Below are 17,979 nucleotides of genomic sequence, written 5' to 3' on the forward strand. Positions count from 1 at the left end.
TTGTTATAATAAATGCCTATATTCCGCCTGGTGATCCTTTTAACACTTTGATGAAGCAAATTTTTACTTTTATTAGACAAATTAAAAAAACAGTCCCTCTCTCTAATTTTTTGTTAGTTGGCGACTTAAATTGTAAAGTGTCCAATTATAGTCTAGAATTATTTAGGAATAAAGAAAAAGAGGAGGTTTTATTGATACCCCAAGCCATTTTTCCGGATAACATAAAAACAAACAAACGGGGCAAATTGCTGCTGGAAGAATTATATAGTACGGAGGGACTCATAGTTAATGGTAGGCTTCCATCTGATGTCCCTGCAAACTATACCCATAGCTCCTTCAACAGCAAATCAATTTTAGACTATATAATTGTTGACCAACCTATTTTCCCCTTGTTAAGGGATTTGGTGGTCATGGACACTAGCCTTAGTGACCATAATGTTATGGTACTAACGCTCTCTTTAGAGCCTCCCAATTCTGATACCTGGGTGTTGGATAGGGAGGTGGTCTCCTTTCAAAAAACAGGAAGATGTTTTTGGGATTATAAAGCCATGAAGGATCTAGAACCCCTTCTTGAAAAAACTGTGTCCAATTTAAATAATTGGCAGGGGGTGGAACAGTGCTCTTTTGATGTTTTTATAAAGGAGGTCATCTCTGCTGTTAAAAAATCGAACCTAACTAGGAAAAAAAACATCCTCCCAAAAGCGGTTGTTTCCCTTAATAAGGAAATAAATAAACTGGTGAGGGAACAATATATATGTGGTGCAGTAGAAAGATCCCAGAAAATATCCCTTCTTAAAAGGAGGCGGAGCAGGTTAAAGAAAAAAATGAAAAGAGAAAAAGAGGACCTGCTATGGATTGGATTGCGAGAAGCCGCTGTCCATGGGAACTCTAGACAATTCTGGACCCTTATTGGGGAGGGATGTGGTTCTAGAGTGCGCCCATCTCCAATTCCTATCTCCGAACAAACCTGGGTTAATTACATCTTAAGTCTGTATGCAAAAAATGATCGGCATGTGCAACTTAGGGGAATTGAGGAAAACACTACCCCCATAACTGAATACCCCTCAGTACTATCTATAGAATTAGCTATAAGAGACATGCGTTCATCAGGTGCCATGGGTCCTGATGAACTCCCGATATCAGTCTTAAAACAAAATCCAGTATCCTGGAGCAAAATCCTATTTCCTCTTTTTAGGATTTGTTACCTTAAAAAATATATTCCAGCATCCTGGAAGGGGAGTATTCTGGTTCCGCTGTTTAAAAAGGGTGATAGGAACTTGCCTATCAATTATCGCCAAATAGCTCTTCTAGACGCTATCGGGAAAGTGTTTTGTAAATGTCTATTATCACTAATTAATGATTGGGTGGCGCTAAAACGAATCCTACCCCTAGAACAAGTAGGCTTTCGTAAGGGCCACGGAACGCTGGACAATCTTTCCGCTCTTCAGACAATTACTGATAAATACATAGGGGTACGCGGCGGAAGAGTCTATGTGGCCTTTATAGATTTCTCCACAGCATTTGACAAGGTTGACCGTCCACTGCTGTGGAGAAAGCTCTCGGCTATGGGAATGCCGACATATCTATTAGATATGATTCAGCTGTTGCATACAGACACCTGGTGCCAGGTGTTGCAAGGAGGAGACAGGGGGCTCTCTAAGATTATTCCTTCTTGCAATGGTCTTAAGCAAGGTTGTTTACTTGCCCCGTTACTCTTTTCGTTATATATTGCTGATTTACCCGCCTCTCTCTCCTCTTGCGATGGTATAGCTCCAATTCTGGGCGGAAAACACATCTCATGTATGTTATATGCGGATGATATCATAATAATGGATCTTATGCCCAAAGGTCTTGCCAAACGCCTCCTTGCTCTACATCAGTATGCAGTTGTTCATTTCCTAAAAATTAATGCAAGTAAGAGTAAAATTATGTGCATCACAGGCCGGAAAAAACATAAATTCAGGAATTTTTCCTGGTCTGTGGGAGATGACAAACTGGAGGTTGTAAAGAATTATGTTTTTCTTGGAAAAGTAATTTGTGATAATTTAAGTGCCAAATCCCACACCGACAACAGTGTCCGAAAGGCATTAGCTCAAGGAAGAAGTTTAAATTCACTGTACTCGGCACTGGGAAAAAGGCATTTTTCTCATTTACTGGAGGTCTTCAGGGCAAAGGTCCCATCCACCCTTCTATATGGTTTAGAATTAATTGATATAAAGCACTGGGATTTCTTAAATAAGGTGGAGGGGAAATTGCTAAGAAGTATTTCTTCAGTCAGTTCCGCCTGCTCCGTGGCAGCCTGCAGACTTGAGTTCGGTCTGCGCAGCAGCTGGGTGCAAGGCTTGGCAGCTGTGGTGCGCTGGGTCGCAAGCATAGCCAGAGGAGAAGAGGGGACTATGAGGTTCCTCCTAAGGACTGAATTATTGGGAGGTTTAGGGGAACACTCCTTGATTGTTAGCAACTTTAGAAAGGCTGTATCCCTCTTGCAATTGGAAGAGAGTACTCTCTTTTCTTTATCTGCATCCCAGTTAAAGTCTGTCCTGAAGGAAGCCACTTGGGACCTTAGTTATAGACTAGACTTTACTGCTATTTTTGATAAGAAGGGTGTCAATCTTCTTACTGATTCATTTGCAAGAAAATCTGCCCAACCTTACGCCACTTGGAACTTACCTCATGGTATTAGGAGATTTTGGTTTTTATTGAGACAAGATTTGTTACCCCTAAATAATCTTTTGTCTAAATGGCACGGAGTATCTGCAATTTGCAACTTTTGTCATCACTCTACCCAAGACCGAATACATGTACTTTTGATATGCCCAGCGTTGCGTTCTCATCGCAGCAAGTGGTTAAGGCAAGTATGTTTGCAAATGGGTATTCTAAATGTGAATTCTTTTATGTATGCTTTATATAATCCCCCCAATGAGAGATTTTGTTTTCATATTTTTAACTTTTTTAAATGTTTTTTAGAAATTTTTTGAAGACCGGCATGCTTAATAATGTGTCACTTTGTGTTCCAGTAATTGTCATTGCTATGATTTGCCTACTTTCGCTGTGAATGGTATTTTGTATTGTACTTTTTCTTTATGTGGACCTCTAACGAGTTCCAAAGCATAATAAAGATTGAATTGAATTGAATTGGCGGCCAAGACCTGGAACTCACTCCCCACTCACCTCCGCCTTACACAGAACCTCATCTCCTTCAGAAAAGAACTTAAAACCTGGCTATTCGATAAATAATGAACCCCCTCCCCTGAGACCCTCTGGGTGAGTAGTGCGCTATATAATTTATTGAACTTGAACTTGAACTTGTGGGTGTGTTTGAAGGTCCAGACAGGTTGACCTGTGAGAGTTGATTCCGCTTTAGAGTGGTAAGATCCTGAACCGAGATGGTACGCACATTTATTTAGGGGTGACTAATTTGCACCTGAGCTATATTCACACTACTACTGTATCCTCCATAAAGAGAGCAAGGACCATGAGAACTGGAAGAGAGCCTTTATAAGGGAGGAGTAGCGAAGAAGTAGGTGAAGACAGAGCACCAATCCGTATTGCACCAAGAAACACAAAATCGTATTGGTTGGTGGTGGTGTGTAGTTGTATTCTAGTCTGTAATAAAGTACTGTCTGTCCTTTTAAATTGCATTATTGCTTGCCTGATGCACTAACCCCTTTTGTTGTCCAGGACCCCGGCGCTTCCACACTCCTTACGGTCTTCCCCTTGCAGATAATCACCGGCCTCGGTGCCGAGAGAGTAGAGGGCGGCCGCCATCTTGGGAGGGGGAGTTCCACGAGCCTGGCCGGAGTTAGCGGTCCAGTGCTCGGGTGGGACAGGATACATAAGGTAATGTGCTTCCGGGAGCGCAGCGGGCGCGCCAAAGGCGCGCCAAAGGAAAACCCGTCTGTGCCCGTCCGTGTCCGCACGGGCCCGGGGCCTGCCACCATGCCCGATCCTCCATTGAATACTCATCCAGGTACCTGTTATCCCTGTGTAAGACCTACCCCATAGACCCAAAAAACCGCCTCTCACATCCTGGCCCTAGGTATTGCTCGCTCCCCTTCCTCACTAGAGACAACCAACCCCTTGCCCCCACCCCCCAGCAGTACCCCGCACCCGGGCACCTCCATCACCCTACTAAATAGTAGATCGGCAGTTGCGCACCAGCAGGAGATTTTCAACCTCCTCGATAGCGACAGCCCCGACATACTATGTTTAACTGAGACATGGTATCGTCCTGATTCCCAACCTAGTGTCCTGGCGGCCCTTCCTCCCTCTTATTCCATCTTACGAGCTGACCGACCGGATGGCAAAACCGGTGGTGGGGTTGCCTTAATTTTCCGTGACAACCTCCGGTTTCAAACACTAGCATCCCCCTCTTTACCTGCAGCGGACTGCCTGGTTGCACGCTCTACCTTACCCAAGTCCTCTGTGACCTGCGTGCTGGTATACCGCCCTCCTCATACCCCTTCCCAGTTCATTCCTGCTTTCCAAGAGTTATTGGCCCCTCTAGTGGTCAATAATGCTTCTGTACTTGTGCTTGGCGATTTTAATTTTTGGCCCAGTGATCCCTCAGAAGACCCCACATCTAAGGATTTTACTTCTTTGCTATTAAGCTTAAATTTTGTTCAACACGTCCGTGCCCCAACACATGTTCGGGGCCATACTCTAGACCAAATATGGACCCTTAACTTACTTACTACCAACTTGTCCATCGCTCCCTGCGTATGGTCCGATCATTATCTATTGTCTTTTTCCCTGGACCTGCGCGCGCAAAATGCCCCCCGTGGCTCTAAAACTCTTTGGGGTAGAAGCTAGAATCGTGTTGATATCTCTGCCTTCTGCGAGTCCTTAACTGCCACCTGCCCTGATCTCACTGACACACCTCCTCAACAGCAGCTGGCCACCTTGGACAGCTGGCTAATCCACCTTCGTGATGAAAAGGCTCCTTTAAAGAAGGTTACCATAAATCACCATCACCATGCTAACAAGTGGTTCACTCCTGCTCTGAAAGCACTCAAGTTAACGGTCCTTCAAGCTGAACGGGCTTGGAGGTTGAAATACTGCTCTGCTAGCAAAATTCACTATACCACCCTACTATCAGAGTATAAAAAAGCCATCCAAGCGGCCAAGAAAGATTACTTTTCTCAACGCATTCTGGCAGCAGAATGCCAGCCACGTGAAATTTTTGCTACAGTCCATGAGTTAGCCCTATCAGACAGGCCTTCACCTATGATTATACCCTCCCAGTCATTGTGCAACTCACTGAACGAGTTTTTCATTGAGAAAGTTGCACAAATAAAAGCTTGCATTCCTCCTCCATCAAACTCTTCATCTGATTGCCCCCCGCCACATAGCACCCAGTGTCTCACTTGTATTCCGGCGCTAACCAGTGAGTCCCTCCCTCCGCTCCTTAAGCGTGTAAAATCTGGGTCTCCCTCTGACACGTGTCCAGCCCGCATTCTGGCCCAGGTGTTCTTGGCCTGTCCTGCCCCGCTCTCACCGTCTTAAATAATACTTTCACTAAAGGTCTAGTCCCCACTGCATTTAAATCTGCCACCATCATCCCCATTTTAAAGAAGCCTGGGGCTGACCCTTCTTCCCTAGCCAACTACCGTCCCATATCCCTGCTTCCCTACTTGGGTAAGGTGGCGGAGACACATGTGTCTCAAATCCTGAGCACCTTTATTGAGGACAGCAATTATCTGGCCCCATGTCAAACTGGTTTCCGACCTCGACATTCAACCGAGAAGGTGATGATTTCGGTCATGGACCAACTTAGGGAAGGACTCGACGCCAACATCCCCAAGATTCTGGTCCTATTGGACTCATCCGCCGCCTTTGACACCGTGGACCATAACATCCTGCTATCACGGGTCAGGGCGGCGGGGATAGGGGGGTTACCATTAGCCTGGGTGGAGAAGTGTGGCTCAGGGGTTAGAGGCGGCAGACCTGGAGCTTGAGTTCGGCCCTGGACCAGGGTTCAATTCCCCGCCTCGGCGGGTCTTGGGCTCAATAATCCCACGGACTCGATAATTCTCGCTCTGGTGCCTTCTCGACTCACGGGTTCACACTCTGCGACTCTGGGCAATAGCTTGCTTAATCTCCACATTGGCCCTTCGCGGCGGGATGCCTGGCTTTCACCTTGTGGATACCCTTCCAGGGTTATCTCACAGGGGAATACCAGGACGGGTTCCCTAAGCAAGCGCGGAGATGCCCCAGGGTAAGTCCTGCGCTATATAAGTTTCATACATTTACATACCTGGGTCGAGTCTTTCCTGAAGGACGTACTCAGTCAGTCCATCTAGGCACCTTCTCGGCCCCTCTACGTAATGTCAACTGTGGTGTCCCTCAGGGTTCTGCTCTTTCCCCTTTACTTTTTAATCTTTATATTTTCCCACTGGTATTTGCTTTACAGAATATGGAGGTCACTGTATATAACTATGCAGATGATCTTCAACTCATTTTTGATCTTTCTTCCCCTTCAGGGGTTGGCAGTTTCCAGTCCGTCATGCTATTTATCCGAGACTGGATGAACACCAATCAGTTAAAACTCAATCCGGATAAAACAGAACTTGTGGCGACGGGCGGTGCTGCCAACCCCTGGTCCCCTTCTTTTTGGCCCCCTTCACTTGGACCCCCTCCTCTCCCTTCTTGTTCAGTTAAAACCCTCGGAATTATGCTTAATAACCAATTAACTCTCCACTCACACATCAACTCGGTGGTCTCTTCTTGTTTCTTTACACTACGAGTTATTCGGAAAGTTGCCAGATTCTTTTCCACCTCTGCACTAAAGCTGATCCTGATGGCCATGGTCCTGTCAAAGATTGACTATGGCAACATCATTTATAACGGAGCTCCTGCTTATGCTATGCAGCGCCTACAGTTAGTACAAAACCAGGCTGCCCGCCTGGTCTTTGGCCTGTCTAGGTCCCATCATTCGACCCCTTTGCTTAGGGGCTTACATTGGCTCCCCATAAAACAATGAACCAGGTTCAAGTTAGGGTGCTTGACCTTTCAAGCAAGAGCGGGCACAGCCCCTGCCTTTATCAACTCGGCAATCTCTCCCTATGTTCCCTCCAGGGACCTCCGCTCCTCTAGCCTAGCCTTACTAACTACGCCCCAGTTCAAAAAGAAGCGGGCAGGGGGGCAGAAGTTTGCCGTACTTGCACCCACCTTTTGGAATGACCTCCCCCTACCTTTAAGACTCTCTTCCTCCTACATGGAGTTTCGGAGGTCACTAAAAACGTTATTATTCCAGCAGGCCTTTGATACCTAGCTCTCCTATTTGTTCTCACCCAGGGACCTCACCAGCGCCATGAAACTGACTCAGTGTACGTGCGCTCTATAAGTATTTTTAAATTCAAATTCAAAGTCCTGTAAAGATTAGCAGTGAGCTGGACATTCACTTACTGAACTGTTGATTCATTTTTCAGCTCAAGTACTCCCACACCACCTCCCTGAGAAGCATGTGCTCGCCATCGCCACCTTTGAAAGTCTAGTGTGGAAAGGGCAGTACTTGGCCCAGGTTTCAGAGCTCTAGTAATGGAACCTGGGGACATCAGAAGCAAATGACTGAAACGCTCAGTAGCCCCTCCTTGCCCTATGGCCCCCGGAACAGAATCTGACAGTCTCCAGATATCAGCTTGTCATTTTCACCAAGTGCACTCCTGCCTTACCACACATAAAACATACTCTGAATTTGCCATCTATTTATCACAATCATATACTAGGGATTTCTATCAAATATCAGGGATTTTCACCACCATCATGTCAGGGATAGTCAAAATGAGTTCAAGAACGAACCACTATTTTTCCTGAGATTGCCAGAATATTGTCAGTGATGCCCACAACATGTCAATGATGGATCACAATTATGCCAAGTACAGCACAATGCTGTAAAAAATACCCACAATATGTTAAAGATTAGCTACTGGTTGCTGGACATGGTTCAATTACAATCAACAATGGCAGTTAGGTACGGTCATTAGTTTGTCAGGCTATCCAAAAATGTTACCAAGAATGCTAAGTAAATAATTTTGGATTGGTCATTATTATGCAAGGGATAGTAAAATAGTTCCAATAAGCCAGGTCTGCAAGGTGCTAAGATTGCCATTAAGCCGGGAACTCTTCTCCCCGCATACGCCCAGCCAGCTGTTCCTCTGCGGCTATGCACACAGTTATATACACAAACGCCCTTGTGTGCTTACATGTTCTGCATGTGCATGCTCACACATGTGCACATATTCCCACTAGTAGTGTTTCTTGGTCCTTGTCCACCTCCGACCTTCTTACGTAGCTACAGAGCAGCAGTAGTGCTGGCTCAGTAATTAAGTGAAACTTCCCTGTGGTTCTATGTAATCCTCCAGCACAGAGGGCAGACGCGAGAAGGGCACTGACAGTGCCAACCCCTTAAAAAGTGGTAGATCTTACTAGAATAAGGGAAGGGAGATCTGGAACCAACACCTCTATCTATTTAGCCTTTAGGAGACCTAGAACATACACAGGGTAGGCCAATGCCACACTGATCATGACGGGGTCACAGGAGCAGGCTCCAGAGGACAATAAGGCAGGCAGCCCTGAGAACAGGGACATGCTCAGGCAGCAATGCCTGAGCATGTCCCTGAGTATGCTTCATACCAGTGGTTCCTAACCTTTTGACTGCTGTGGACACCCACTGAACCATTACTGGAATTCGGGGACCCCACTGAGTCATTATTGGAAGCCGGGGACCGCCCCAACCTAGACAATTTATATGATTTGAACCTCAAAACAACAAACAATGATACAAAAACATGTAGACACCAAACAAATGACCAAAAATTGGAATATATAGTTTAATACATAACAATGAATTGGAGTATTTAGTTTAATACATAACCAAATTTGGAAAGATTTAGTTTTATATCCTTTATTAATTTAACTTTATCAATTGTAATATTAGTACATTTTGTAAAACATCTGCAGGCCCCCTCAATAGACCTCACACCCTCCAGGGGGCCCCAGACCAAAGGTTAAGAACCCCTGCAATATACCTTCCTTTTACTGGCTGACCCTCTGAAGACTGTGGGAACAATCCTTTACAATGCAATCGGTCTCAGGTTAATCAAGTTTGAGCTATTGGCATTGCTAAATATTGCAGCACCAACTGCAACAAAAGTCTATAAATTGTAGGCCAACAAAAATGTGTATTTATTTTTGTAGCAATGGTGGCATGCTGCGCTTTAGATGAATATGTTTAAAAGTAAAGTGCTCCATACTGCGAGTGCCACAATAGTTAATTGTGGATGCGTTAACAATTGATGTGTGCACTGAAGGCTGGTGGTGTGTGTGCCTGTAGAAATTGTGCACTGATGGCTGGTGGTGTGTGTGCCTGGTGGAAGTGTGCACTGCTGGCTGGTGGTGTGTGTGTCTGGTGGAAGTGTGCACTGACGGCTGGTGGTGTGTGTGCCTGGTGAAAGCGTGCACTGACGGCTGGTGGTGTGTGTCTGATGAAAGCGTGCACGGACTGCTGGTGTTGTTTGGGCCTGGTAAAAGCGTGCACTGGCGGCTTCTGGTGTTTGTGCCCGGTTAAAGCATGCACTGACGACTGATGGTGTCTGTGCCTGGTGAAAGTGTGCACTGACGGTGTGGTTGTGTGTGTGGTTGTGTGTACTTTCTTTACTTAAATAGCAATCTTGAAAAACAAGATGCTCCTTAAAACAGCATACATGAAATACAAGGGTGATTAAATTGGCAAAACAAACAAGCATGGGAAGTGAGGACAGCGCACATTTAAGAAATGAATCCACTCACAGAACCATAGTCCGCAAACTCCTGAAGATGCATTTGACAGCGTGACCATAAGGTACAAGACTGTTCGATTACAGCGTGTTACAAAATTATTATTTGACTCGGAAGTCTCCGAGCCCGCTTTATTTACCACCATATATTAATGTAGTTGGCTACGATATGGTGCGCGCCTCATACCACGTCACTGTCACACCACTTTCCACAGACGCAAACATTTACAATATGATAACAAGTCACATGAAACCTACCTACATATTAGTGACCTCAATTTGTTTCCTGCACTTTTTACGGTTCATCCACAATGTTCCAACGAAAGCCTTTATAAAATTCTAGTGGGGTTGAAACATAGATGAATCTCAGTTTTTGGTGTGGATTAAAATACTTATTGTAGAGTGTACAATGTCTAACCCTAAAAAATTGGCCCTGACTAAAATCGAATACTCCAGACATTAACTGTTTCATTGAGGGTTGTTCTATTTCACTTCCAATCACTCTTTTCGCAACTCATGTTCAGTGCAGTGTTTCACATTTTGGAACATCTTTCCATGACTCAGATATCATTTGCTTCAGTAATGGCTTCCGAACACATGATTGTGAGTTCCAATATGTTCTTTTGAATAGGTTTCGTTTTGGGAATATATTCATGAATTTCCCTTGCAAGATGGAAGTATTGTATTGAATGATTGCAAAGAAACCGTTGTTTTGTTTTTATTTTTTCGTTGTGGTTGGCAGCAGAGATGATATAATGGGAACTATTGTTGGATGATAGTGCAGGGTAGCCGCAGTAGGGGCTGGGCAGGTATAGTGGGTATTATTACAACAGTGAAGGGCAGGGCTACTGTGGTGGTCGGCAGGCATTGGTAGGAAATGCGAGAGATCCCGAGAAAAAGTCTCACCTCTTAGACACTGAGAATGAATGAATGAATGAGTAACCCTAGATGCCAGGGCCTAGCCACAAGTGCTCCCTGTTTATACTGGTGGCAGGCTGGTTGGTAATTGGCAAGGTTCTTATCGTAAATGACAACTCCAGTAGTAAGGCTGGCACTGTGGGGACGTGGATGGGGGTGAGGCAGCACGGACAAAAGGAGGATGGGAGGGGGTGAGGCAGCAGGGACAAAGGGAGGGTGTGTCAGGCAGCATGGATGAAGGGAGGGCGGGTGGGGGTGAGGCAGCATCGACAAATGTGAGGCAGCACAGACGACGGGAGGGTGGGTGGTTGGGTGCGAGACAGCACTGACGACTGGAGGGTGAGTGGTTGGGTGCAAGGCAGTACCGACGACGGGAGGGTGGGTGTGATGCAGCACAGATGACGGGAGGGTGGGTGCGATGCAGCACGGACGACGGGAGGGTGGGTGCGATGCGAGGCAGCACAGACAATGGGAAGGTGGGTGCGATGCAGCACAGACGATGGGAGGGTGGGCGCGATGCGAGGCAGCACAGACGTTGAGAGGGTGGGTGCGATGTGAGGCAGCACAGACAATGGGAGAGTGGGTGCGATGCGAGGCAGCACAGACAATGGGAGGGTGGGTGCAATGCGAGGCAGCACAGATGATGGGAGAAGTTTGGGTGCGAGGCAACACGGATCACTGGTTGTGAGGCAGCTCGGATGACTTTGGTGCGAGGCAGCACGAACAAAGGGAGGGAGGGGAGTTGGGGTCGAGGCAACACGGACGAAGGCAGTGTGGGTGGATGCGAGGCAGCACTGACGAACAGTGGGTGGGTGCGAGGCAGCATGGACGACGGGAGGGAGGGTGGGTGCGAGGCAGCATGGGCGACGGGAGGGAGGGTGGGAGCGAGGCAGCATGGACGACGGGAGGGAGGGTGAGTGCAAGACCGCATGGACGACGGGAGGGAGGGTGGGTGCGAGGCAGCATGGTCGACGGGAGGGAGGGTGGGTGCGAGGCAGCATGGACGACGGGAGGGAGGGTGAGTGCAAGACCGAATGGACGACGGGAGGGAGGGTGGGTGCGAGGCAGTATGGATGATGAAAGGGAGGGTAGGTGCGAGGCAGTATGGACGACGGGAGGGTGGGTGCGAGGCAGTATGGACGACAGGAGGGCGGGTGGGTACGCGAGGCAGCATGGACGGAAGGGTGGGTGGGCGCGAGGCAGCACAGACGATGGGAGGGTGGGTGCGAGGCAGCATGGATGACTGGAGAATGGGTGCAAGGCAGCACGGACAACGGGTTGCGTGGATGGCACACCGCAGATCCAACCTTCACTGCCACCACCAACCTTGTGCCCTCAGAGCCCTTGCAAGCCTTCATTATCAGTTTCCTTCTTTTCAGATCTCGCCTCACCTGATACAATATGTTTCACAGTTGGCACACTAGATAGACAGCATGTTGGTCAATGCGGCTTCGAGGCTCTGGGTGCCTCATGATGATGTCATCTAGGGGAGTTGCTGCGTTGTTGAAAAGTGCAAAGTGCTGCTTATTCTCACTGCTTTGTCCAGTTATCACAGAACAGAGCGAAAGCAGTTTGCGGCCCAGGCAAGCTGGTTATTTATAGTAAAGTTTGAGGAATTTAGCAATGAGTCAGAGGCAAAGAACGGGAGATGCAAATATATTTTTGTAAGACGTAACCTCTCTCACAATTTCTATGAAGGGGTCTGGGAGGCCCAGGCACAATTAGAACAAGCGATCGCAAAAGCGATCCGATTGTAAAAAAAAAAAGCGGCACTTCAAGCGATCGCGAAAGCGATCCTATTGTAAGAAAAAAAAACGTCCACGAGTGGTGTGTGCGCGCGCGCAACTGCAAAGCATATGTCTTCAATTATAGCGGCCGCGTCTGGCCGTGATAATTGAAGACATATTGCCTTTGGTGTGCGTTACAGACACCAATAGGCCATGGGCGGAGCTACGCGACCACCCATGGCCTATTAAGTGTTCTGTTAAAAAACTACACGCACGCAAAGGCCAATAAAAATGGACCATAGAAAATGAACACGCACGAGCGCTGTCATTTTCTAGGTCCATTTTCAAAACCCAGAGAAACGGACTCTGGCTGCGCAATCACTGTTGCACAGTGTACGCTAGGCCGAGACCTAAAAAGGTTCAAATCTAGGCGCTGGGCTCAGCTGCTTTCAGAGCTCATGCCAAATGGCTTTCTCCCCATGAACCTGTCAAAACATGCCTACATGCCTGTTAGCCATTGCCCTCTTCAGCAGGTATGGACCTCCACCTCTCTGCTGGAATGCTGGTGAGCAATTAAGACCTGGCGGTTCGATTGATTTACCTGAACTATCATGAACCTCAAGAATCTGGATACTCTCTCAGGTGATTAGTCATGCCATATATATTAATTGATTAAATTGATTGATTGATTGCTGCCTCATAGGGACACACTGAGCATACAAGGTTAGAGTGTAATTAAAGATGCCATACGTTTGTGTAGTAATGTAGTCCACACTTGTAGATGTAATCCAAGTAGGTTTATTCAGGTAAGTAAACAGGTAGCATAAAGTCTCATCAAGTGTTGAAAGGTAGCCTGTAAGTCGTCATCAACAGCCCCACCAGGAGCAGTCTGCTAGCTATTCAGCCTCATTCACCAACTGTCATCACTCATCCAGACACACAAGCCTTCCACTCATAGCTCACACACCAAACATTCCACTCAGAACACTCACACAGGCTGAGCAGCTAGGACATGGTAACATAGAGTATGAATCATAGTACAGTTTGCATGCACTGTGTGTGTTTGTTTGCATTTTCTGCTGCATTTCTACTGGTAGGCTCATTGGTTGCGAAAAAGCAAGCTGCCACTGATTGTCAATTGGTCAGGAACATCAATACCGGTATTTAAGCAGCAACAATATTTTCCTAGTTATTTGTATAGCATATCTCTTAGTCAGAGTTAGAACTGTCAAGAGCCTGTCACTCCTTCTCTCACCTCACTAGGTATGTCGTGTAGGCGAAGTGGGTAGTCGTGGGCTGTGCAGGTAAGCGCAGTGGGGCGATGGAGCAGGGCGGGGTGGGGAGGAATCCACAGACGACAGAATAGGGTATTTATTTGTACCTATTCCATCATCTGTCGACTTAGCCCCCTTACACCACGCTGTACACCCACCCCACCACCCCACTGAGCTTACCTGCGCCGGCTGCTGCAGTAGGTAGGATTGCAGGCACCACACAAATCACTTTGATGCACTGAGAAACAAACCAAAAACTGACAGTGCTCCTTCTGGGCATTTTACCTTTCAAATGTGTAAATAATTTTCACTCCCATGAAGTCCGGGTGTTCACTGACAAACTGCTCGGCCACATCTTTGTACGCCTGTAGTGTCCAAGCCCTGTCATGCACTGTCCCATCCAGTTCATATATCTGTAATAATAACAGCAAATTAAATCTTTTCATGTTAAAGCGTATCATTTATTTATGCATGAAAGAAAAAATGTCACCTGCATGGCAGGTTTTGTATTGCAGCTTAATTGTTCTTTCCGCCATTAACGGCACACATACGGGGGTATTCACAAAAATAACTTAAGCTCGTGACTTACTTACAAGTTTACTCTTACACTTTTAAGCAAGAGCGTCGCCCCACTGGCAGAGCCAGCAGCTAACAAATTGATATTTGATGATCATTTTAATTTTAAGCAGCTGGCTCAGCCAGTATGTGCAGGGAGGGACGGGGCATGGAAAGGGGTAGGAGGAGTGCTATGTACACTCTGTAAGTTAACATGGGTGTTTGACTGGCCGTCTCAGGCTGACCAAAACAAACATGCGTACTTAGGTTTCTCCAGCCCTACTGCATTGAGCAGCTGGGCAGGAGAAACCCCACAGACTCCCTGGTCTGAGCAGGGTGGCTTTCTAGCCTGCTCAGGCTAATTCCTGTTCTGCTCTGCAGCACGGAGATTAGACAGGGAGGATGATGCAGCCCCAGTACCTGCTGGGACACGGAAGAAGAAGCACCCCACGTGACGCAAAAAGCGCCTGTCAACTTACGGTAAGTTCTTTTTTTTAATTTTGCACATCCCTCCCCTGCATCTCTACCTTTTGTATAGGACTGCTGCCACTGCTTTTGAGTAACATTTCTACTTTGAGCTACTCACAATATCCAAGAGTAAAGTTACTCAAAGTATAGGCCTACATGTCCCAGTTCCACTGAAATAGAGGTTGGAGACAAATGTATGTCTGTAAGTTTCTACTGGCAAAAAGAAACAGCACTAAGCCCAGCACCACTCGTCGTCAACTACTGACACTGCAACAAGAAGGAGAGACTTAAAGGAAATGCCGTAGGAAATCATACTAAATGAAATGAAATTTTTCAAAAAAGTTGAAAATATAAACACATTAAATTAATGTTAAAAGTTTAAAAAAACTTACGCTCTCTAGTTCGACATTAAGTCAACAGTACTTTTTCATCTCACATTCATTTGCATTCTGGTAATTATAGCACTACGTTTATCACAGGGAAAAAAATACATCTTCCAGAAAAGTAGAGTGCTGCGAATGAAAGAACTAGGGCCCTGTAGATAGCTCTTTTTTTAATGTTATTTTTTATATATTTTATTGAATTTTCTTTCCAACAAAACGTAATCTGATACAGGAGTCAAAAGTGCACAGTAGTCTTCTGATCATCAGTTAGGGCTCTGTAGATAGCTCATGTTGGACATGAACACGTATGAGATGTCTGACAAATGAATGGAATCTAAAATCTCCCTCAAAACTCACAGAATTCCATAACTCCAAGAATTAATGAATTTAAGTGAAGGATTGAAGTTACACAAAGTCTTAAGACTACTGAGCATAATGAAATCACTGAACCTGTCCTCATTTTAAAAGACATTTGCAGTGAAACATATGTATATTGATCCCTAGGTTCTACATGTTAATACCAAACAAACTTGCTGGTGCTCGCAATGGGAAGAAGTGGATTTGACACTCTTTACATCTTCCACCCCACAAATCCCCTTGCCCAAATGCCTCCTTAGACTTCACTGGTGAGAGTATTCTTGTAAATCTGTATCCACCTTCAGGAATGGTTCTCCTTCACCAATCTCCGTGGTATCAGCCGCCCAACACTAGTTCAACCCCCTTGACTTTACTGATATAAATCCTCTAATGGGCCAGCTTAGCCCTTCTAACAGTTGCTTATCTCCAGGATAATGGGATCAAATATCAGCATTATGTATTCAATAGTAGTTGGCTCTATTTTAACAGCACTATTAATAGAAAAATACTTTTTGGGTTTGAACTTAATGGCATGCAGAGCCATCACTAACTGAATAATGTAGATATGTGTCCAAACATTATGGTTAGGCGAATTGCTGATTCAGGCATTTGCCAGGGAAAACAAAGAACTATTGTTATGTATGGGTGAAAGAAAACCCTTATGTGGTCATTGCGTGTGGGGGAAAAACAAGAACTGGCAAAACCAATAGGCTGACGTGGGCTGGCAGACTTTTGGCTGTGTCAGAGTGTGTTTTCTCATGGCTTTTACAAAACTTTGTTGATGGGAAAGCTTTAAGGGCCTCCTCAACCTTAAAGCAAAGATTGTATGTAGCTTCAAAAATCATACATTGCCATAGTAGTCCCTGGCACTTCAAGGAGCTATTTTGTGTTTGGATGTGCGTCTTTTGTAACAGAAGAATGTTGGCACTCAAGGTAAAGATTGCTGATGACTAAAGAGGGCTGGTGCATTGCTGCATTGCCCCATTCTGCACGCTGCAGTGGGAGGATGAAAAATATGAATGACACAGTAATAGGCCAGCGAATGAAGAGGGCTGGCAGAAAGCTTCTACAAGTTAGCATATCATGCAGAAACTTTTGGAAAAGCAAAAGGTTGTGTCTAAAGCGAGACCTAAAAAACCTTCCACTGGCACTTGGATGCTTACTGGTGATGTCAATAATCATATTAAGCTCCCCTGCATGGTCTAAAATGTGGTGAGTTTTGTACTACTAGTCCAGGGACTGAGTGTCAGCACCTTGTCAGGTGTATGAAGGACTACTTAATTTATATTACAATTACGTTGCAAAAAAAAAATAATAATCTTTTCTATGTTATATTCACTTATTAGCACTAGCCATATGTTTGTGGCAGGTGCCAGGTCATTTCCCTCAGCTGGCACTTATCAGTTACCTGGATGTGCGTTGTCGTGTAGAGGAGATAGAGAGAGCGAGAGAGTGTCCCCCCAATTGGTCTCATCAAGTTAGGAAAATAAATCTAACTTTAATAAATAAAATAGGACAAAACAGCAAAAATCCAATTGCTCGACTCAGAGATATTTATTTTTAAAGTGTATAGAGAAAAATAGCACCAAAAAGCACAAAGTGGATTAGGGAAATCTGGTCGCAGCAGACCGATACAAAGTCACAAGATCAGTCCAATCGTGATGGTGCGTGGGCTGGCTACAGGGACCAACCTAGACCCACTGAACAAAGTGCCTCAAATCCTGGTTGTGAAGCATTGCGTGGATCTGCATCAAAGATGTGTCACTCCGGAGAGGCAATGTGTCGGTTTTGAAATGTGATGCAGCTAAGTTCTGAGGTCCTGTTGCATATGTGTTGAGGATTCTATCAATGGGGCTTCTGATTCGAAGTCCAGTCTGAGGATGTGAGGCGCAGCAGAGGCGATGCATCAATTCGGATGAGTGGTGAAGCTGCAATGAGGAGTTTAATCATCGTCGTCGAGGTTGCCATCAACGAGGAATGCGCGGAGCTTGCACCAGGCAAAGCATTACTCAGCGGCTGTTCCAAAGGCGATGCGTCAGTCACAAAATGCCAGAGATGGCAGTGATGCGAGTCTTTTGCAACAGATCCAATCCATGCAACAGTGACGATATGGGGTATGCGGCGCTCAACAGAATACATGTGTCAGTTCTGCTCAGGGATACGTTGCTAAGCAGAGAAAATGCATTGATTCTGCTGGCAAGCACCTTAGAACCACTTCCAAGATTTCAGGACTGGGATGGCCCCACTTAGCATAGTAGACTCACTTATGAAGTACTTTAGGCCAAGCAGATGGAGGTTTATTATGTCCCTGAGGCTTCAAATCAAGAGTCCAGCAAACTGCTGTTGGAGTCACTCTGGGTCCTGCGGTCAGAGATGCAGGTCTGGTCCGTCTCACGAAGCAGGAGTCCACCAGAGTGCAGCCCAGCAGAGTTGGATTCTTCAGCAGCACAGCTGTCCTTCTTCCTGACAGAGTTTGCAGTGGCACAGAAGTGTACTGAGAAGTTGTAAAGCGTGCAAAGAC

General features: G+C 45.9%; 1 protein-coding gene across 1 annotated transcript in view; it reads right to left on the reverse strand.

Annotated features, from left to right (window-relative positions):
* LOC147733977 (adenosine deaminase 2-like) overlaps positions 1 to 17,979 on the reverse strand; it is a 525,029-nt gene that overhangs the window by 229,733 nt on the left and 277,317 nt on the right. The window contains exon 5 of the mRNA XM_086952883.1: positions 13,981 to 14,108. Within this exon, the coding sequence (XP_086809009.1) occupies positions 13,981 to 14,108 (128 nt within the window). The remainder of the gene's footprint in view (positions 1 to 13,980; positions 14,109 to 17,979) is intronic.

Source organism: Lissotriton vulgaris, chromosome 1_2 (genome assembly GCF_964263255.1).
Source record: "Lissotriton vulgaris chromosome 1_2, aLisVul1.2, whole genome shotgun sequence".
Lineage (NCBI taxonomy): Eukaryota > Metazoa > Chordata > Amphibia > Caudata > Salamandridae > Lissotriton > Lissotriton vulgaris.